The following is a 22539-nucleotide window of genomic DNA, read 5'->3' on the forward strand; positions in this document are numbered from 1 at the left end:
AGTCACACAAATTTCTTAGAAATTGAGAATCATGATACTCCCACCTAGGAAACAGCTTATTATCAAACACAAACTGTAATTAAATAAATCAGGATGACTCTTTAAAATGAAAATGTCCATCTAGCTGCATATCAGAAAATCGATATTATATAGGATGAAACACAAATCAGACATGACCTAAAACTACTCACTCTGAATATATTATCTTATAGTTATTACAGCTCTGTCAGCTACCATTGTATCTATAATGCTTGAATTCATCTGCTGTTTAATCTTTGGTAGATAGATCATCTGGAAGTGGCAAAAATTTAGAGTGAATCAGGAAGTTTAAAGTGCTGATGCTCAAAAGGACAAGGTAAATTACACTAATCATCTTCCTGTTGAAAGCCCTCACAAAATGCTTTTAGCCTAGTGACTTTATTTATTTATTGAAGAGGGTCAGTCCAAAGTAGTTTTTCAAGAAATACTGGCTTTAACACATGCAGGAAAGAAAAGCAAAATACTACAAATATATGTCACACTTTCACTACAAGGAAAAACACTGCTTTTTTGAGCAAACTAGTAAAATGGAAAATTAAGGTGTCAAACTGCAACTGAATGAGTTTGAAAACCATGTCAAATATTTAACTTTTTCCACAAACTGCAGAAAACCCCCAGAACCACCACACACACATCTGCACTCTTCCAAAATCCCTACTGCCCTTAGCTACATACTTTTTCACTTCATGCAGTTTCCCATAATCTCCACTTATCCTTAACAGCTGCACTCCTCTACCCACAGCTTCAGTCATTAAACTGAAATATGAGCCAAGAAATGTGTTTGACTCTCTTCAAGAAATCACAAAGGCAAAGGGAGCAAAGATGGAAGAATAATTATAAAAAAATATAACTGTCTCCTGTGGTCAAATTTTTTCTGTCTGACTGGCTAACTAAACTGTGTGTGCATTTCTAAGAACTCAAAAACACAATCTTGAGGCTGGAAAACCAGTTCCATTGTTGTTTGAGGTGATAGGCTTTGCACCTTATTCTTTTCCAGGCAATTCACTTATTACACCCTGGGATACAATTACACTGGCGCTAGAATAAATTTTCACTGGAGAGTAACTATCACCATTAAGAAGTTTGTGCAGAAAGCATGTAGAGACTTTAAAAATCAAGGTTTGCTTTAACAGTTTAAGCCAAGCATAAAAGAAAAAAATGCGATGGTATCTATCAGTCAGATTCACATACTCAAAACACTGATGAGAGGAACATGAAAAATGCACCATTTCAAAATACCATTAACTATCAAGCACCTAACAGGCCACTTGCTTCAACAACCAGTGAATGAAGAGATTGGAACAAATCCACAGTGCTAATTAAGCAAAACAACCAAGGCACAAGGTGTTTCTGCAGGACTGATGAGCAGCTGCCCAGGGAAGAGATGGGGAGGAAGAGGCTGGATAGCTGGATATGAGGTCATGGAACCCTAGCAGACACTAAATCCTGTTAAATTTCTTGTACCAAAACTGTTGTTTTATTAATACAAGACATACATTTAAAACTGACAGAGGCTTTTCATTATGAGTGACATAAGTTAAATTAATACATTGAAAGCATTTCTATAAAAAAGATCCTTAGAATTTTTCATACTTCAGTCAATGTGAAATGATGAGCAAAACAAGACCTGTAAATTGCTGTGCCAGAAAAGAATGAGGAATTATATCCTGGGCAAGGGAAAATGTTATTTAAACTTAGTAAGTGGCAATGTTAGACTGATTTGTTAATCTAGACTCAGACACCTATAACTCATTGATATTCACTAGTTTGGGTTTTTCAATCCAAATATTTGAGCATTCCTATCTATATTTTTTTTCAGCTTGATTTAATATAAATAAGAGCATCAAAACTTTCATTACAACAATTCATAGGAACCCCGGACTAGCAGATGCCAAGGTAGCTAAAAATCACACACAGAATTAAAATAGCAATTTGCAAATTAAAAATGCAAGAATCTAGCTCATATGCTTCTATACCCAAAGTAAAGAGCTCTCCTAAAACCTTTATGGGCTTTGGACTTGTATTTAAAACACAAAGGATTAGATTTCTAAAGCTTCTTTCCAAATTTAATTGGGTAAGTACTTTTAAGGTAGTCCACCTGCCTGGAGCACAGCAGCTGTGATGGGAAGTCGAGAATGCTACAGCAGTATTTGGATAAATTCTCAAACAAAACTGTTAAAAGCCTCCAGTAATTAGTGGACGATATGAGAATTCAGAAGTTGGCACTGGAACTTAATTTGCAGAAACTGTTTGACTTGTTTATTGTGTATACTTGTTTCCAGTGAACGAGCAGTACAGTGATTTAAGCGACTTAATGCTAGCATATCATGAAAGTAAAATTTAGTATTAACATACATATTTGTTTCCTCGATATCTTATGCAACATTTCTTTCTGCAGTGAAATCATCCAACATTCATTTTCTTCTAAAACTTAATAATATCACATTACTTTGCTTAGATTATATTACATTGCCTAAATGTTACATGTGGTTACATAACAGTTTGCTATATTCTGTAACAAGATCTTTCCCACTGCACCCATCTCATCAATTCTTGTGAAATAAATATGGTAAAGTTTGTGCAATGCTTAAATAAAAAGTACACTAAGATAATGGAAGTAGTAAGGCTAATGAAACCATCAGTGAATTAACAGGGAACAGCATTAATAGTAAATTAACACTGTGCTGGGAATTTAGCCCCAGTCATAAAAATCACTGCAATCTGAAAAGTGAACTATGTTTGATTATTAAAAATCCCATAGAATATTTCCCATATTTTGCATGAATTTCTCCTCTTATCCGTAATCTATTTTAGCAGCTGGTTTCAGATTTAGCGTAACTTATTAAAAATATAGGAAAAATATTTTACATACAGGTACATCTCATGAGTGAATTTTGAAATTCAGGACTTAAAATCTGCTACTAGTCCAGCACTATTCATTGCATATACTGAATTTTGGCTCAAACTATTCTGGAATGATTTGGGTAAGAGAATTCACATTTGTAAGGAAGTCTATCACACACATTCTTTGGGTAAGAAAGAACAAATCCATCCTTACCACTGTACAAACCTGGAGTGAGAAGTCCTGGCTAAAATATGTAGAAGTTCAATATACATATAGGTGAGTAGATGCCACATCTCAGGAAGCCGTAACGAATCTAAATTTCTAACAGAAAGGTTGCCAACAAAATTCTATCAAAGTAACTTACCTTTTGACATGAAAATAACGAAGCAACCAGATTAGTCTTGGTGTATGTGATTGCTAGTCACATGCAAAGCTGTCTACTCACATGGGTGAAGTGCAAGACTTAGTTTTCACTTTTACTGCCTTTATTACTGCAGCTCTAGTACATCACATGTTCATTAGCAATGCATTATTACATGTCTTTCCCATACCCTGTTGTGCCACCAGCCAACAAATCATAGCACATGGGTTCATATTCCAGGAAAGAGGGAACAATACACTGCACAACCCTTCAATCAGTAAAACGTGCCACTAAACAGCCTGGGTGTGACTGCCTAGTTTAAAGGAATCATCCATGTGTACACTTGAGCACAAACTTATGAATGACCCACCCTGGTACTCAATGCAGGGGATGCATTCATCATCTACATTTGGAGTGACATCAATAGTAGTTCAGATTTCACCAATTACACTGTTTTTATAGAATAAATACAGACAACTTCAAAGTGCTCAATGCTCATTATACCTTAACCTATGAATAAAATGTCTCTGTGGCAAACATTCTCATAATTTAAGTGCCAGCTGTGACAAATCAGTCAAAGCTTTATTTTTGGGGGTACAAAAAAGATTAGTGATTATATTACACTTGAAAAAGACTAAGATACTTGCAAGTAAAATTTTGATGACAGCTGGCTTGATAATAAAATGTTCTCTTACTTTCCTCCAGTCACCCTAATGTAATACATGGTTGTTATGACTGTATTATTGTCCTAACTGTTTTTCAGAAATGTAAGTTTTAGTGGTCACTCAAAATGTTTAATGTTTGTTTTTTCATGATAAGCTCTTGACAAACGTGACAAATCACTGCTTTGCAGGCCAGTGCCCTGCATGCAAACTGAGTAGAACACTTTACACATACATGTAGCCAATTTCAGCCTTGATTCCCAAATAATTGCTACTGCACGGGAAGAGATTTCATCTCCCCAGAAAAGGTTCCGTTTGCATTAATCACATTTTAAAATAAATTTATTTTTCCTTGACCAAGAGTTGTACTCAAATCTGAACAATTTAAAATGAGCAACTCTAAAAAAATACAAAATTCTGAGTTTTGTTTGAACTTCAACTTGCCTCCAAATTAAGAACTTATATTTTTATTGTTCTTTTTTTTTTTATATATTCCATCCATAACAAGATTTAATAGTGATTTTCAAATCTGAAGATTTAAGTTTTAAGACCCATATTTGGGAAAAGATCCAGGCCTGCACATGAGTACTGAGCACAAAGAGAAAACTACTACTATGAATATTTTATATCTGGTTTTGGTGATTTGTATTTCATATGAAGAAAACTTTAAGCACTTCAAAATTATAAAAAATTTTCAGTTTCTATACAAGTATCTCACTGCCAAAGTTACAAAACCACTGAAGATGAAAAATTGTTAGGAGACAGCAGAAGAAAATTACAGTGCTTGGCTGTTCACCTACAACTGTTGTCTTTTTACTTTCAGGAGACATTTCCTGTTTTTCTGCATTTGGTGGTTATTCGGTCTGGACCACTCTTCTGATGCCAAAGTATTTACAGAACTTCCCAAATGAAACAGTCCCTTGGATATGATTGGCCTTGCATTTGCATGAACTGAAGCAAAAATGACACATCAATAACTTCTCTCACTGAAACCCACTGGATGCTGTATTTTTGCCTTGTCAGAAGTGGTTACATTTTGCTTAACTGTTTGGGAAGATTAGTTTCATTTGCAACATTAAAAAGATGGCTGAAGAAGAAAAGCTCTCTATAAAGAAAGCAATTCAGTTTGGTATTAATGGATATATTCCATCAGTAAAACTATTTGTGAGAAATGAAAATGCCCCCAAAAGTGATTACGCTTGTTGTTTAGACAACACGCAAATAAAACATATGTGATTAGTCCACCATTAAAAAAGCTGCATCACTAATGGAGAGCTGTCAAATAGAAGCCATCAGGAAAACCATAGACTCAACCTTACCTTTAAATTAGTTAACTGTAAGCATAACGGCCTGTTGCAATTTTGTAATAAGAAGATGGTGTCAACCTCAGAAGAAAAGGATTTCTGCATTTCCTAGCTACAAGAAATCTTTCCTTAAATTTGATACTTAATTTCTTTATCTTAGTGTTTGGTCTAATCAGCAATTAAATTTGAAAGAACATCCCTGAAGAGAGCATGTCAGTTAAAAGTATACATAATAACAACAAGAAGAATGAAAAGCTTAGCTTCTTCAGGGATAAGGTATTCATTTGCATCTTAGGAACAATCTTAACATACAGTTTAAATGACAAATGAAATGGGTCGCAAAGAAACACGTTACTTACAGACTTTAAATTGTGATTCAATGGCCCAGCAAAACATGAAAATGCGCCCAGTGCTATTGAAAAGGAACAGTCTGGATTCAGCTGATTTTATGAGACAGCCACATCACCGCAGGACCAAATCTCAGCAAGTTCGATTCAAGGATGATGGTGTGAACACAAAGACAGAACTGGATACTAATCCTGCCCAAGATATAGCATTCACAACTGGAAAAACAGAAATATTTAGGGATCACAATCTTTTGCTACATCAATCTCCATCTTTTCCAAGGGCTCAGAAGGGGCTTCGGAATATTGCCATACAAACATCTCCTAGCCTCAGGAAACACTTCCCGGTTTTTAAAAAGAAAAAGCTGACAGTAAGCAAGTCATTAACAGAAATGCCAACGGAGCCTGCAAATTCTATCCAAGTAAATGGCAATCTTTCTGAACGAGACATTATGTCTTCAGATCTCTGTTACTTAAGAATAACTAATGATTTGGAAGATGGATTTAGAAATAGTGAGGTGGACTGTCAGTTAAGTCAAAGACCATCAAAACCACAAAGCAATAGACCTATCCACTCAGATGATCTCTCAGTATCAGAGAAGACAACTGTTTCTACACAGGTGCCTGAATACATACATGTGAGTTTTCCACAAGACAGCAATGTTTCCATGGATGCACCAGACACAACCATGAATTTAAGTAATTCACTGCATTCTTCTACTGTCATAAATAGCAATGAAAATAATGAAAGCAGCATCCTGTCATCTAATTCTGAAAAAACATACCCTTGCCTAAGCAATTCTGCTAACTGCAGTGAATGTAATCCTCACTCTGACTCTTGTGAAGCAGATGAAAGTGATCCCGAGTCGCTTGCAGCCAGCAAAGAAGCAAGTAGTAAGGAAACTACTCCATTATCACCTCCAAATCACAGTTCATCTCCTTGTTTCCTCAGAGACTATCAACAGGCAGGAGAGCACAAAACAGATTCCAGCTGTGTGACATTAACAAATGATGATCACACAATAATGTCATTCACCAGCAGTAATGCATCAAAATCTATTTTGTCATGTAATACAGAAATCAAGAAAAATTCTACACAGTCAGATGTTTTCCAGTGTAACAGCTGTTTAGAAGGATTTCACATAAAGTCTTATCTGCCAAGGAATGAAATAAAACCACAAACCACCAAAGAGATTAGTGAAATAAATCAAATTCATTTGGCACATGGTGAACTCTGTGCCCTACAAGGCAGGCTGCAGTCTGTAGAGGAATCCTTGCAGTCGAACCAGGAGAAGATTAAAGTACTTTTGAATGTAATCCAAGACCTGGAAAAATCCAGAGCCCTCAGTGAAGGGTATGGTGCACTTTAATATTAGTAATTTATCAGAAGTATAAAGTAGATGTTACCAATCTTTAAACCTTTGCTACTGAAAGAATCTTTCCTGCAATATTTAAAGATGAGTTTGCAAAAACAGTATCTTACGCCCTTTTTCTAGTATTTGGGCCTCAACAGAGAAGCAAGTCTCTTTATAGTGTGGCTTTAGATGACACTGCCTTTACCAAACCCAGTATGAGACACAGTTTATTACCTTTTTTATTTAGATCTGTGGTGTTAGATACAAAGGCACTGACACCTGAGAGTTGGTAGTCTCCATCTAGCTAAAATCTGTATGCAGTAGAACAACAAAACCGAACAGTCTAACATAGTAACGTAGCATGATAGAAACCTATGGCAAGCCAACTATCTCTTACCAGCAAGGTCAGATATGCATTTAGTGCCAAAGCAGTCCTATTGCTGAAACAGTTTATATCAGCAAAAACATGCTTCTGTTCAATAAATTATTACTGCCTTCATAAGCAAGCAAAACTGCCCACATGCCTCAGGACCAGGTCTTTGCACTTGTTCCCACGTGGACAGAAGAGGTTTGCATGGCTGTGCAAAAACTGTCAGGATATAAATAACTGAAGCCACAATTTTATACACCTCAGTCTTCTTAAAACTTCTTCAAAATAGATTTGTTTTTCTTCAGAATACTTTCTTTCTCAAAGTATTTTATCTGGGAATTGACATTACCTTATTGCATTTCTGATGAATAATTCTCCAACTCACACTCCAAATATGAATTTACGCTCATTTAAAAAAATTGATATCAATTAAGTTAACGTGTAATTTTACTGTGTACACATTACCTTTTTTGTCTGGAAATATTAACCAGTAATGTTCATCTGGCTGTTAGCAATGAAAATACTTCTGTAAGTTTCCACTGTGCCCACATAAATTTTTATTCCATGTAACATTTTTCCCATATAATTCAGCTCCAACCAGCCTCTCTCAGAGAGTTGTTCTTAGTCATTTTTCTCTATCCGAAAGCCCATATGATTTTCTAGCACCAATTACATAATAACCTAGACACAACAGACAAAATCCATATAGACATACTGATAACAAAAATGGAATAATATTTATAAAGCACCAAAACCCCCAAAGTTCAGTTTAGAAGCTAGATCCAAGGCGGGGGGTGGGGGGTGGGGTGTGTGTGCGTGTGTGTGAGGGAATCCAAGTACATGTCAAGCTTAAGCAATCACTTGTTTATAGTATATTTCATACAACTACCACCCAACTACAGTTCTTTAGGAAATTACAGGAAAAAATACCCACTCCTTCTCCCCTGCATGTAGTTATATATGACAGAGTGGACAAGTTTCAATTATGTTTGAAAATCTGACCATTACAAAGAGTAACTTGCAGTGAAGCACAGTCAGATTATTCAGCAGTATTTACAGTCCATTTCTGTTCAGTTACCACATGGTCGAAAACAAAAATTTTGCCAAATATCTTTAAGTTTCACACTGAGATTCAATGATCAGCTTCAATCTATCTTGCTAGAATCATCTAGCAGTAAAACTGAACATTCTAAGTACTTGTGGAGGTAGCACAACAATGCATGTGGAGAACCTCCACTTAAATCCAAAAGCAATCAGAAAATTATTTTGGTACCAACTGAACTCCCCTAATTCAAATAAAACTTGTTAAATGTAAGTATCATGCATCCTTCAGATGTAATGAGCCACTGACCTCAAATTGTTTCTAATGCAGATCTATCATAAAATACAATTCAACTCGAGTTGGTGTTAAGTATGAAAGTCACTTCTCTTGTTTTCTTAACACTCCAAATTTGTATACTATCAGCAGTAAAAATCTGACTTGCTTCTACCCAAGTGGAAAGAGAGAAGAATAGAAAGCATAACGGTAGAGATCAAATTGATTCACCAAAAGCATGGATATTCAAATACTTTAAAGTGTGTTTATAAGAAGCAGTTGCATATCTAAGTGTTTTCATAACAAGTATTCATGCAAGAACCAACCACCAGAATCTTAAGAGCATGAGGTGGGAAAGAAGCAAGACAAAAACATAAATCAACATAGGTCTTTTAAAGCAACCTTCTAATATAGAATTTGACACTAGAATTTTTAGTAAGGATAACAGAAGTGCTGAACAGAATTATTTTTATACATGAAAGATTCAGAGGTCTGTTAATGTATCTATAAATACACATCACATGAGCTACTGTCTATTACAGGCGTAACTTCTATCACACTGGTCAAGACCTCAACAACTGCAGCACCTGTCAGAACACCGCATGTATCATTTACAGGTACTTCACACAATTTTGTATTGTCTGTATATCTCAAAAGTCTAATACAGTGTTTTGCTCACAGCTATAAAAGGTCTCTATTATTATTAATCCAGTTTTTAACAAAAAACCAAGTAGTATGTGTGAGGTGATTGGTTTGTTTCCCCAAGTAGAAAACAGTATTGGTGTTTTCTGAAAGAGGTACTGTCATTCTGAGAATTCATATAGAAAACTCCCACTAATGTTTTACAGCATTATTATTACTAGCATGCTTTGAAAACCTTTGATGCCGTTTCTGATGATGAAATTCCCTTTGTGTGTTACATTTTAAAAGCTAGGATTTCTGTAATAAATTTAGATCGTGGAAAAGACCAAACACTCAATTTGCCAAATGCCAGTAAGCTATAGCTACAGTTCATGTTCATGTGCAAAACAAAAACAAAACTCCCACACTTCTCACTTCAGTAAATGTTTATTTGTTATTATTTTAAGAGAGTGCAATTTGAGTGTAAGTTACTCCATGTTTAAACTGCAGTTTATGTTAAACTCTTATGACCAAAAAGCTTCGTAGTACTGTGTTCTGGAAGCTGTACATGATTCAAATGCTATGTCTATACAAACCCAAGTCTTCAGCTTGCCAGCCATTAACCAAAAAGCTAGCAGGTACAAAAGTCTTGGTTATACTACACACATAGCTCTTCTGCTCAGCAAGGGATTTTATAAGGCTTCCAACCAATTTATAAACACATTATCTAATCTCTGCAACCTCAGTTATAAGGTAGAAAACACACATCTTCAGTTATTTGATTGTCTAAGATTTATTAGGTTCTTCACAGAATATTAGTAACATACTGCGCAAACACAGCATACTCAAAGCTGGAGCTCACACTTCACCATTTTAGATCCTTTCCAGTACTACCATACACTGCAGACTTAAGAGAATGAAAAGGAAGAGGAATATATGGTCAAAATTTACATATGATACCTTAGGCCTCATTTGGGGAGATAGAGAATATATATTCAAACCAAAGGTAGTGGAGAAATTATAATACTGCTATATTAATCCTGTCTTTTTGCATTCCCTTCTTGTGAGGGACACTTTACTTAAAGGACTTAGCAGCTGACGAGCTTATTACTTATATTGCATGCTCGTTTTCCTTGCTATACCTATCACATTTCTGATGTGCTGTACTGTTTTAAAGTTTATTTTTTAAAAAAAAGCTTAGCAGAAAATGAACTTGTCAATCACATATTGTGAAGATCAGGTACTGAAGTTAGACGTTATGCTGCAAAATTAAGAAGTTGGTTTGAAACATCTCCTAGACATTTTTTATTCCTTCAAAGATATTCGTATGTATTAGTATTCCAGAGGTTTTAGATATTTAAACATGTTTCATTTACAAAAATAAAGGGTAAGAGAATTTATCTTTTAGGTTGCAAACTTTTCCTTTATTTCAAAGAATATGGCAGACCATTAGCTTTGCCAGTTTCTGAGCACTAAGACTTTAAATTTTTTTATGGATATAATGAATAGACTATATCCGCATAGAAGTGTTTTTCACACTGCATTTTCTACATGAGCCAAATTTATTAAAGAGCTGAATAAGCTCGTTAGGTGAAGTCAGGGTTGGAACAGCATTTGAACCTATTGTTCAACATACAACTCAGTCAAATACTGATGTCCTAAACCTCTGGTAATGAAATCTCAAAGTAATTGACATGTCACAAATTAAACACCACAAGTCCTCTGAGACAAAGTTGTTAGTCTTCTCCACAGTCCACTGGCTACTCCAGTAAGTTACATGACTTATCCAAAAGCACAAACTGAATCTGTATAAAAAAGGAAGATCCAGGACAAAACAGATTTCCTTTACTTCATCATTGTCTCAATCTCTGTGCATTTTTATTGGACTATACAGAAACAGAGGTCACTCTCTAGAATTTATGTACAAACTACCCTTTACCACAGGATGCCTTCTCTCTTCGGAAGAATAAACTATGATGCTTACCCTGGTTTTAGTTTACACAGTTTCAATATAGGAAAGATCCTGAGCAACAAGCACAAGTATCTGAAGGAAAGAACAGAGGAAGTAACAAAACATTGATGTGCCTTTTTGATTTACTACGTAGTTTATAATGATAACAGTGCCTGGAGTCTCACAGTGCAATGATGACTAGAATACATACAAGAGAACACGGTTCCTCTAAAGAGTTTCTAGTTTTAAGAGACAAAACAGGAGACAGCAAGGAAACAATAGTTTTCACTTTACAGCCATGTTCCACAAGACGGGGTTATGAAAAAAGCATTCTGAGGAACTAATACTTGAATGAACATATTCATTAGACAACATTCTGAAAGAAGTAATCGTTATCAGTTTTTGCTGTAGACAAACCCATGCAATTCCTGTGTTTTATGTAGCCTGAAAGATCCACGCAAGTATTTTTTCCACTAATGTATCTGTTCTCATTAATCATAGAATCAAGTGTTTCATCTTGCTCCCTGTTTTCCTGCTCTTAAAGAACCTAACTCATCAGTAATTCAAACACTGTGCAAGCAGAATGTTGGGTTACTGTCACTGAACCCTCTTTATCATGCACATTTTAAGTAGTCCCTGAGTCAAACAACATACTAATCTCATATCAATCCAAGTGTGGATTACACTGATTGGTAAAGTAATAAAGAGCTTTTCAGTCTAACAGTGACCAAGCATATAGTGGCTGTAAATTTATCTTTATTAACTATCCAGCAGGGTTATGTGAGATGACTTGGAACTTTCAATCAAGACAGATATTTGTATTATAATAAACAAATGCAAGTAGCAACCAAAACCAAACAGTTAGCTTATAAGGGACAGTATTAAATGGAGACTGAATTGACCTCTTGCCTCTAGAAATGATCTCTCCAACATTAAATTAGAAACTTTGAAGAAGGGAAGAAAAAAAGAACATGAGCAGATGCTATCCTTACATATGCTATAAACCGAACATTTAATTCTCTAGCGCTTGTGATCTGTGACTACTGAGAAGTATTAAGTTGCAGTTTTAGCAATAAGACAGTAAAATTGAAGACACTCTGATCAAATTTGCTGTTTATATCACTACCTTCTTGTTCTTTTATATTTATTACGTATTGCTCCTTATCAAGAGATCCCTCTCAAATTCTTCTAAATCAGAATAATCCTATTGCTTTCTTTTTGCCAGCTGAGTTACTTTATTTAATGAAAACCCCCAAAACACATTAATTATAAGGGAAACAAGCTTCTAGTTAATTTTAACATATTATTCAACAACGTTTATGGATCTGCATATACACACAAATACTCAAAATTAATACTGTTTAAAGATATACATATTTACTAATTTCACAGATTTCTTCTACTCAGTGCCCAAATCAGGTTCAGGGCCTTAATGTGACATCCCAACACCCCTATGATGATGCCTTTTTCCTCCCAAAGAGCTTGCATTATGGAAAATACAACCAGCTCCTTTCTACTCTCCCCTCCGCCTGCTAAAACCTCCACAGCAGACACAGCTGATAAAACTCCCAGTCTCTTGCCCAGACAAGATGGTTGAAAAACCATACAGCACTGCCTCTTTTTTTTTTCTTTGTTTGCTTTTGTTTAACTGTACTGCTTGCATCGGACTGCTTAATCACTGTCCACATCAATTCTTTGGAACCCTATATTTATTTCTGTGCACGTATCTGCTCTATCTAATTAACATCTTGGCTCTCATTTGACATCAATAATAATTATCAGTTTCAATGGAGAAAAAGAGTTACATTCTACTTTCCTGTCAACTAATACCACTTATTTCAAACACTTACATATTTGCTTAATTTCATATATTTTTGGTCCTAGCAGGAGTCCTAGCAGGGGACACTCATATTTCATGAAGTTAAGCATGTGAGAGTTTTGAATTCATGCCAAGCATATGACTGAGTTAGATTACAGTATCAAAACCTGACCATTGAATAAAATGCATTGAAAGATCATCCTAGTACATTTTCATTTTCTCTCCCTTAATTTTTGTCCCATTGTTTTGGGCACAATGCTGGAGTTCTTAACTCATATAAAAAAAAAGGTTTCCCTCAGAAAAGATTAAGAGATGAACTTATTTTCAAAGCAGCAACCTATACACCCTTATGTTTTAACCAGGCTCTAATACTGAATAATGCCAAATTATTCTAATGAGGTAAGCATCCTTTCCACATGTTTTTTAAAGAGGGAATTTCTCACTTACTAGCTTAAATCTCTTCATTTTTCCATAGTGTAGAATATGACTTCAGACAACAAGAAGGAAGATTTCATCAGATTTTGAAAACGCTGGATAAAGCAGAACAAAATCCAGCTTCACCGCAGAAGCTACCATCTGATCATCCAGCTCTCGACAAAAAGGAATTAAGAAGAAAAACAAAAAAGGTGAAAAGAAAATGCTTCTGGTGGATTTGACTTCCTTATGGATCCTTTTACATTTCAAAGACACAAGAACAGAAAAAGGCTTGAGAGCACACACTTGAAAATGTGCTATTATGAAATCACAAAGTTAAAGAATGTTTAGAGTATCTGAGAAATCAAAAGAATGGAATTTACTTAAATCGTCTCACTGAATAAAGGCGTATGAAGATACTATTTTCAAAAAGAAATTGTTTCTTTCAAAAGGAAGCTTTCTCATTTTTTCCAAGGACACTTTCATATGCTTTGTAAAGACTTTTTTTTTCAACTTTCCAAAAATAACAAGGTTTAAATCTCTACTTTAAAAAACAATGATAGACAAAGCTAAGGGCGTCACACAGTCTTCATTTCCTATTTATGAGAAACATGGACTAAAAGGAAGTAACTTCATTCATCTTTAAACAAACCACATAATCGAGAACAAATTCAGGGGAATCTACATTGTTCAAACAAATGTCTCCTTTGAGGAGACAATTACCATTATTTCACATACCTGCTGAAATATTTTTGTTGCTGTCATTTAACAACAAAAAAAGAATTTCAGGTTAAGTTTTACTCTGTCCTTTTATTGGTTCAATTAAAAAAGCAACCATTTAGAAGTTTCAGCCATTTAATAGACTTCTCTGAAAAGAATCATAAAACAAGAGAATATCTCACTAATTTGTCTTAACCCCCTACTCAAGCAAGGTCCAATTAGCTGAATTTGAGTTTTGAGTATCTCCAAAGACAAGAATCCATAACCCCCTGGGGCAAGCTGTTCCAAATTTTTTCCTAACATCTTATCTGAATTGCCTATGTTCTAACTTGTGTCCATTAAATTTGGCTGTATCCAAACACACCTTCAAGAAGAATTACACAGATCATGAGATGTCTCTCCTAAGCCTTCACTTCCTAAAGACTGAACAAATCCAATTTTCACTGCCTCTCTTCACATGGTATGTGCTGCAGCCCACAATCATCTCGGTGGTCTCCCTCCAGTAAGCTGATGTCATTCACCTACCTGGAAGCCTAAAACTGGACACAATGCCTCAGATGTCATCACACACAATTACTGAATAGAGGGGAATAACCACTTTGGCTACTGTCTTGGTAAACCACTTGCCCAATTTGTCCATTCGAGATGTGTATCACTATACCAAAATATCCCAAGATGTGGGGTTTTGGCCTTAAGATATATTTAAATTTATAAATGATACAAAATTGATCGTTAAAAATAATATTCAGTGAACGTATCTGTATCATATCAAAAAATTACATATGCTGAAAAGATTTTATCAGATGTCAATGCAGCTATTTCTTTCCTTCAAAAACAGTCAACGTAACAGCTAGCACAGGGTATGCCAATTTAACCTAATTTAGGGTTGATGATACTATTATTTTGCTCATGAAAACATGGCCACCTTTCATATGGGGGGCAGAGGGGAAAAGGTTTTCCAAAGCAAGTTTAAAGGGCACACTGTAAAGCCCGAATAATGTAGTTTATGTTTAGTGGAATGTACTGCAGACCTTTTCTTAGAAGTAACTCTGATTAATTAGTTCAAATGGTGCCAGGGTATTCAGTAGATTAACCCTTGGATCCTGTTTTTCCAAATCATACTTCATTAATTGTGCAATGTTAGTTAAAAATGTCTATACACTCTTTGTACACTTCTGTGTTCCCTGAATTCTTAGGGTTAACTACACATTTGAAAACACATTATAAACAACTTTACACAGAAGAATTTGGTCTGGAAGAGCTAAGTTTTTTGACAGAACTAATCTTCATTTAGAAGAGAGTAAGCTATGTCATATGGCTTAGTTTATCAAAATTCTAAAGGACTGACAGTTTCAAAAAACATATCCATATTAAATTCAGTCAGTACAGAAATGACAGACACAAAATTATCATTATTTTAGAGGCTTTTCAGAAGAAAAGCCTTATACGAATTTTTTTCCTAGCAAAAAGGATGCCTTTAGTGTGACAGAAAGGCTCCTCAGTAATATTTTGTGGGTATAACGATGGTAAGAATTAAATTATTACATCAGAACACATCATTATATTACACTCAGATACCTGTACTGCTTATGTTGGTATGCCAACAGCATTCCTGTTTTGCACTAGTCTCTATAATTGATAAAATGAAGGATTTTTTAGTGTATAAATGTTTCTTGTGTATTAAAATAACATTTTAAGATTAATATCCTCTGTAGTAAAGGTACAATAATAAGCAATGCCAACAGGTGTAACACTAGCAAAACCAGTAAGTTTTTTTCTGTAGTGAACTGTTTGTTATTATATGAAAGCAATCTTTTTGTCTTTTTGTTAATAAGCAAAAAAAAGCCCACTTTAAGCTTTCTGATTTTGGTTTTGCATATATAAGGAATGTGATGCCTTCAATATATTTGAAGATTATTCAATTTAAACAAACCACAGTATTTTGGTTCACCACATAGCACCAAACAATTCCTGAGGTCAGTAAAACTATGCAAGAACAGAAATACTCTATTCAGTTTAAGAAAGTCCAACCAAAGATAGTTATAAGTAAGGCTCCAAGTCTTTCTTATGACCTGAACAAAAACTCAATACTTCCGAAAAACTGAAATATACTGATTTAAATGGTTACAAGTTTTATATTTTCATGTCTGATCTTGATGGAATTCAGTACTGTAGACAATTTTTAATCCTTAATCTCCCAGTCAAAATTAGCCTTTGTTTCCATATGCCTCAGTCGGTTGTTTTTCAATTCTCTCTCAATCAGTAAAGTATGGATTATCCATATATGGTTATGAAATTCTCTTCTTAACATATGCACACACAGCAGTATGGAAACACTTAAGGTATGTAGGCCAGCCAACCCTCAGCTCCCAATGCTGCAATTTAAGAACATTGATTTGCTTTTCTGCCTATCTGTTTTCAAATTCACCCCCTTCAAGACATCTGTCTTCCTTGAAAGAAAACATGAAATTACATGGCTGCTAAAGCACTGTCCTTCGGAAAGGTTGCTCCTAGAGTTCTCTACTTCAGGACTTCAGTACAATAAATGAGATTTTTTTTGAGTAAGCAGTAGTAGCAACAGCCAGCCAAGTTCTAGAATATTTAAGATCCAAACAAAAGGCTTATCTGAAACACAGACAGAACTCCCTCAATTCTTCTTGCAGAGGCTCTGACTACCATGAACAAAAACCATGCAATAGCTTAACTGAAAATAAAGTATGCCAGAAGTAAATTATTCCTACAAAAGAATAAGCATCATATTTTCACAATAAAACCACACCTACTAAATGCATTAAGTTATTATACCCACTATTCTCCACAGTACGTCACACACAATAGGCTTTCTACACAAAATTTTAAAGACAATGTTGGAACAAAAGGCTATGTGTTACGTTAAAAGGTAACAATGAGAAAGTGTCAGTCGTGGTATGCATAAGCCACAGCAGGAGGCTAAGACTGCTTAGTTGCTATATGTTTTGTTTAGATTTAACATAGAAATTTGTATATCCTAGCAACACAGAATACCTAAAATTTAATAGCTTTGTAACACATAAATTGGACAATCTAAGCTATGTGAAAATGTAATATGTAAGCATTGCTTTTTGGTTTATTGTTGAATATTAATTTATTATTAATATTTTAAAATATTTTAGTAATTAATCATTAATTCATACAGGAAATTTAAAAATTGCCAGATACACACTATGCAATTTGTGATGTCAAGATTGGAAAAACAATAGAAATTGGCTATAAAAATTTCTCTGATTTAGAAGATTACTGTGTAATGCCTAAAATCAGCTCCCAGAGTAGGAAATAAATGTTAGAAATCCACACAAACATGCTCTTAAATGAAATTTTTAAAACCCACAAAAAACCACAAACCAACAATAAAAAGAGCCCCAAAACCACAGGTACTTGACAGCACTTGCATTCCAAATATTGTAGGCTTCTCTGAAAGACATATTTAAATGACAACTACAATATGCTATTTATAAAACATTGCACAGAACATGGCATATTCCAAAATTACTGTATTTGAAATTGCTGTTTTACAGAGTCAACCTAACTGTCTAAAAATTCAGAATATATGAATAAAATACTGATTTCTCTCTGTCATGTAACAGCAGTTCATGTAGGGCTTTTAATAGTTTTGTGTACTATAGCTCCTTTGAAAAAGCCACAATACTTAGTAATTATGCTAGCTTAGATAAAAAACATCTTCCTAATGAAATGTATTATCTAATGTACGTTTTGTAAGTTTCTAGGTTCTTTAAATGTGATGTTATCTTTTGCAATAAAATGAGGTATTTTTCTTAGGTTTCAGGAGTCAATTAATAAACAACAATTAGATTACAAAGGAAGTGAACAATTGTTCTTTGGCAAAGGAAAATGAATGGGAAATGAATACATAGGTCTTTCATGGAATCATTTTGCAGCTAGGTAGAGAAAGGATTTAAATTTGTATTTGAATACTGAATAAAAAATGCTGTAACTTTTACCTAGACCATGTGTATATTTGAATATATCATATTCTCCAACCACGGCAGCTCTGCAAAATGGTTTCTCTGGTCATTATTTCTCCAAAAAAGCACTATTTTTTTTGCAGAAGTATGCTATCTACAGTAGCTTTGGTTAACAGAGCACACTGTTTCCTTTTCAGCAAAGTCTTCATTTGTACAATATTTTATATAAATATTGTCTAAAAACTTTTCTGTGCAGCATAACTACACTCTTTTCATCATGCTAAACTGATACTGTGAACAAAATCAAGTTTAGGAGTACCAAAGGAAAGCTTTAAAATGTATATGGTGGATTTATGGTATTTTTGTTTAGCTAACCAAGCCAATACTGAAAACAAGTACTTCTGTATTCTGCATGCTCCTATATGTTTTACTGCTATAGTTACTGTAGTAGGACTTCACTGCATCACAACGCCCTCTAACTAAAAGTCTAAATTTCATAAAGTATTCAAGATAAAGCCTGAATAGCCAATGTCAGACAAACTTGTCCCTCGATTACAAGTTTAGAAGCACTTCTACAACTACAGTCAGGGCTTTTTTTTTTCTTTTTTTTTTTTTAATAGTGAAAATAAGCAAGCAGCTGTTAAAGCCTTCAACTGCCAAAACACCACAATGAAGGCAAGAGTGTCATTTAAGTAACTCTTCTCTGCAGTAGTTGCAGAGCGCCAAATTACTTTTCCATCACCAACACCTTCTCCTGAAGGGATTATGCCCTTCTTAGACTAACTCTTTCCAGTAATTAGATGAACAAAGCTCACAGCATGCTGTTACCCGCTAAGCACAAGGCAGCACCTTCCATTAGATTCAACTGGCATTGTAGCAAGAAAAGATAGAGACAACTGTAACCCAAAATCCTTCTGACTCCTTTGCCAACAAACTGGAAGATTGTGAAAAGGACACTTGATTATGAAAATTAACATGCTTATCCCTGCCAGAAAGCCAAAAAACTCAGGTAGATAAAATCTAGTACTCTATGAGGTGCAAGACATTTAAATTTTCAAGGAATTAAAGGTCTTGTAAATTGTAACCATGATTAGTATAACATAGTATTAGCATTGTTTTTCACACCATTTTCAATTTCTAGAAAATTATATGGCATAAGATAATAAAAACACTTGCAATATTCAGAAACATAGTAACAGATTTAAGAATCTAAAGAATAACCTTCTGTAATGCTGGAAGTAAATAACAGATGTAGTCCAATTTGAAATGTCACTCATATGCATATAACATCAGCTACATAGTCTGACTGCAGCTATTCTTTATGTCTCAGCTGTACTTGCAGAGTTCACCATACTTTTAGCAACTTTAGCTCACCTAAGCGTTCTGCAGAAGGTTGTAACTCCTGACTATCTGCTTCAGTTTTTAAAAGATTAAGCATTCAGGCTTTCAAATAGTTTGGCCTCTCAAGAAGTTTTAAAGAAAACCTGCAAATTAACTAAAAGTGGTACACAGAGCACAAAACGAGCTTATTTTGCCAGTTCTTTCTGAATGCAAAAGACTATTTTGTTCATTACAAACAATTTCTTCACAACGCATATAAAAGACTACGCTGTTAAGAGGTCTCGCCTCAGCTCTAGAAAACTATGTATTTTATTGGACTTCTGCTTTGAAAAACCTCTGAAATGCCCATTATACACATATGCATAGGTGCTTATGAGCATTATTAGCATTCAGACATCTGCATTTCAAAATTCAACTGGATTTGATCTTTTTAGGTAAAGTCAGCTGAACAAATTACAGTAGATGAGAAAAAAAGAAAAAAAGAAAAAAAATTTTCCAAGCCATTTCAATTGACTGTAACCAGCTTGTTTCCTAATGATTTCCTAATGTTTCAAATGTTTTTTGCAGGATTACTAGAGCTTCATTTTTCTTCTTCATTTACAGTTTAACAGTATCCAGAAATACTCCTTATAGATTGATTACATCATCCATGACACTCATAAGATGCTTTCTTTGCAAGTAGAGAAAAAATTTGGAAACACTGTAGAGAACTGAAAGGTTCACTGGGTCATCATTCAAAACCTCTGTTATGACCATGCACACATGCCAGAGGGTTACACACAGAAGAACAACAGACTGGAGTTCTGATGAACAGTTAATGATATGATTTCTGAAACTTGCAGATCTACCACCAGGAATTTTGAAGAAACCAGTGGCAAATATCTCCTCTGAAGAACTCAATTATTAGGAGACTAATCATTAGTAGACACACATGCTTTGACTGGCAATGATCTAAACCTGTTATTTTGGTTTTCCAGCAGATACGAACAAGGAAACAAAGCACATTTTGAAAGCCACGCAGTGTACCTCTTATGGCCAAAACAATCAAGTAAATGCTGCTCATGATTTTGCAGAATAATATAAATCCCTGAAGACTAACAATTAATATACACCTTCTCTTAAGCACACAGTCTGAAGGGCAAGTCCCATAATTGCCTCTGAACACAACTGGCTTGAATTCTCACAAATAGTCTAAATCAAAAGGATTACTCATGAGATATCTACTTATATCTGAATAAATTGCAGAATATGTCCTTGAATATAACTCTCGAAGCATGGATTCTCCACAAAAATCTCAGGTGAGTGCTCTGTGCCAGCACATCCCCAGGTGCTTTCCCTGTGCACCTAGGGCATCATCTTCCCCCTCCAGAAACAGAGCCAGGAACGGCAGCTGTTCCACAGCAACTCTAACCCACCAAAAAGTAAAGCATGTGGAAAAACAGGAAGAAACAGAGCATCTACCAATTATTTATATAAGCTATTCAGAATAGCTTTTTTTTTTTTTTTTTTTTAGTTTTACGCAGACACTTCCACTTTAGATTAGCAGAAACACTATTTTCAATGTGTTAAAGTGTGCCTTTCATGCAGGTTTGTAAAACATTCCTCTTTTTGCAAACAGCAATTAACTTTAGAGATAGTGTCTGATTTTTTTTAAAGAATGCACAAATCTTGCAGTATTCAACTACACTTCAAAAGACACTACAGTGGCACAGTTGAATGAAAAAAAGAGTTAAGCTCTAGACCTTTTATTTTACATCCAGAAACAAGTCCACAAACAAGTACTCCACAAATACTGTATTTGCATTTTTTCAGGATAACTATAAAATTACTTTCAAAGCATTAAAAATATAATAAAATATTACTCACAATTAAGGGATCATCTCTTCCCATTGTAATAACCGTTCTGTTCACTGTGCGTAATAACTGTACCATTATTTCTTGAATATGGTGATAAGTTGAGGCCTGTAAAAGAAAAAAAAAACTTTTGGTATTAAATCCATATCTCTTGTAAAAGAAAGAAGAAACCAATTATTTCCATGCTGACAGTTCAAGTTGTATAATATAACCACCCTATTGAAAAAACAACACTAATTCTTGTTCACACTGCTCCTTAGTTCCAGCAATTTCAGTGGAATACTCATTTCAAGTGGCACAGTCCAATTTTACCCCTAGCTATCCCATAACTGTTTGTTGTTTCAGTCACTTCCCATCCCTCATTCAAGGGACTCGTGTTTTCCCAGTAACTGAGTAACCTATAACTTAATAGCAACACTGTGGTAACAGATAAATGAGGCAAATTGTACCATAGTTCTCCACATCTGTCAATGGTCCTCAGGGTAGTCTAGAGCTCAGTAATGTTCGTAGCTTGCAGTCACATAGTATATAGTTATTAAAGGAGAAAGTTATCTTCATTTCGCTTTGCAGCTCTATGAGGGCACGAACTGAAGATGGTCTGCCCTTTGGCCCCATCACCAAAGTACTGGTCAATCTGTCTGACTGAGACTACACTAGAGACCCACCACCTGTCAACACCAAGTTTTGAGTGATCTTTGCAGCCCAATGGCAAATATTGACCAACTCACATCAAATGATAAGTACCTCTGGCATGTTGCCTGCAAAAGGACATTTAACGATTTATTTTAAAACACTGAGTAAAGTGGTATAACCGTATACTCACCAATTTCACTGACCTTACTCTGATCACTAGACAACTTTGGAAACTAGCATGCAACAGTCAAAGAAAGAAAAACTCTAAACAAATTTCTATTAGGGAAAAAAAAAGCTTACATCAAACAAGGTACCTCTAACGTCACACATAGTATGGAAAGAACACCACAATCACAGAACCCATCGTGATTTCTTAACAATATTTTACATGGCTGAGCTCCAATACCACCCCAGGCAAAACTGCTTCTGACTCTGTTTTTCCTCTGAGACATCCAACATTGTCTCCTTTCTTTATCCCATTTTGATTAATGTGGATCAGGCTAGCATCCCTTGCAACAGAGACCTTCCTCATATCTAGCCATTTATTTACTATTACCATTTAGTTCTATTGTGTCCTTGGACTATGACACATGCAAGCTTAAATGATCTTCTCACCTGTCACAGCATTT

The 22539-nt window shown here is 34.9% G+C and overlaps 2 protein-coding genes across 2 annotated transcripts in view; one reads left to right on the forward strand and one right to left on the reverse strand.

Moving 5' to 3' along the window:
- Window positions 1-17360, forward strand: part of INSYN2B (inhibitory synaptic factor family member 2B) — a 41247-nt gene extending 23887 nt beyond the window's left edge. The window contains exons 2-4 of the mRNA XM_069772346.1: window positions 4731-6909; window positions 9138-9212; window positions 13462-17360. Of these exons, the coding sequence (XP_069628447.1) occupies window positions 5531-6909; window positions 9138-9212; window positions 13462-13642 (1635 nt within the window). The 5' untranslated portion in view covers window positions 4731-5530 and the 3' untranslated portion in view covers window positions 13643-17360. The remainder of the gene's footprint in view (window positions 1-4730; window positions 6910-9137; window positions 9213-13461) is intronic.
- Window positions 1-22539, reverse strand: part of DOCK2 (dedicator of cytokinesis 2) — a 213235-nt gene that overhangs the window by 108756 nt on the left and 81940 nt on the right. Inside the window, exon 27 of the mRNA XM_069772259.1 lies at window positions 21290-21385. Coding sequence (XP_069628360.1) covers window positions 21290-21385 — 96 coding nt within the window. The remainder of the gene's footprint in view (window positions 1-21289; window positions 21386-22539) is intronic.

The sequence above is a fragment of the Haliaeetus albicilla genome, chromosome 27, assembly GCF_947461875.1.
Source record: "Haliaeetus albicilla chromosome 27, bHalAlb1.1, whole genome shotgun sequence".
NCBI classification, from domain to species: Eukaryota; Metazoa; Chordata; class Aves; order Accipitriformes; family Accipitridae; genus Haliaeetus; species Haliaeetus albicilla.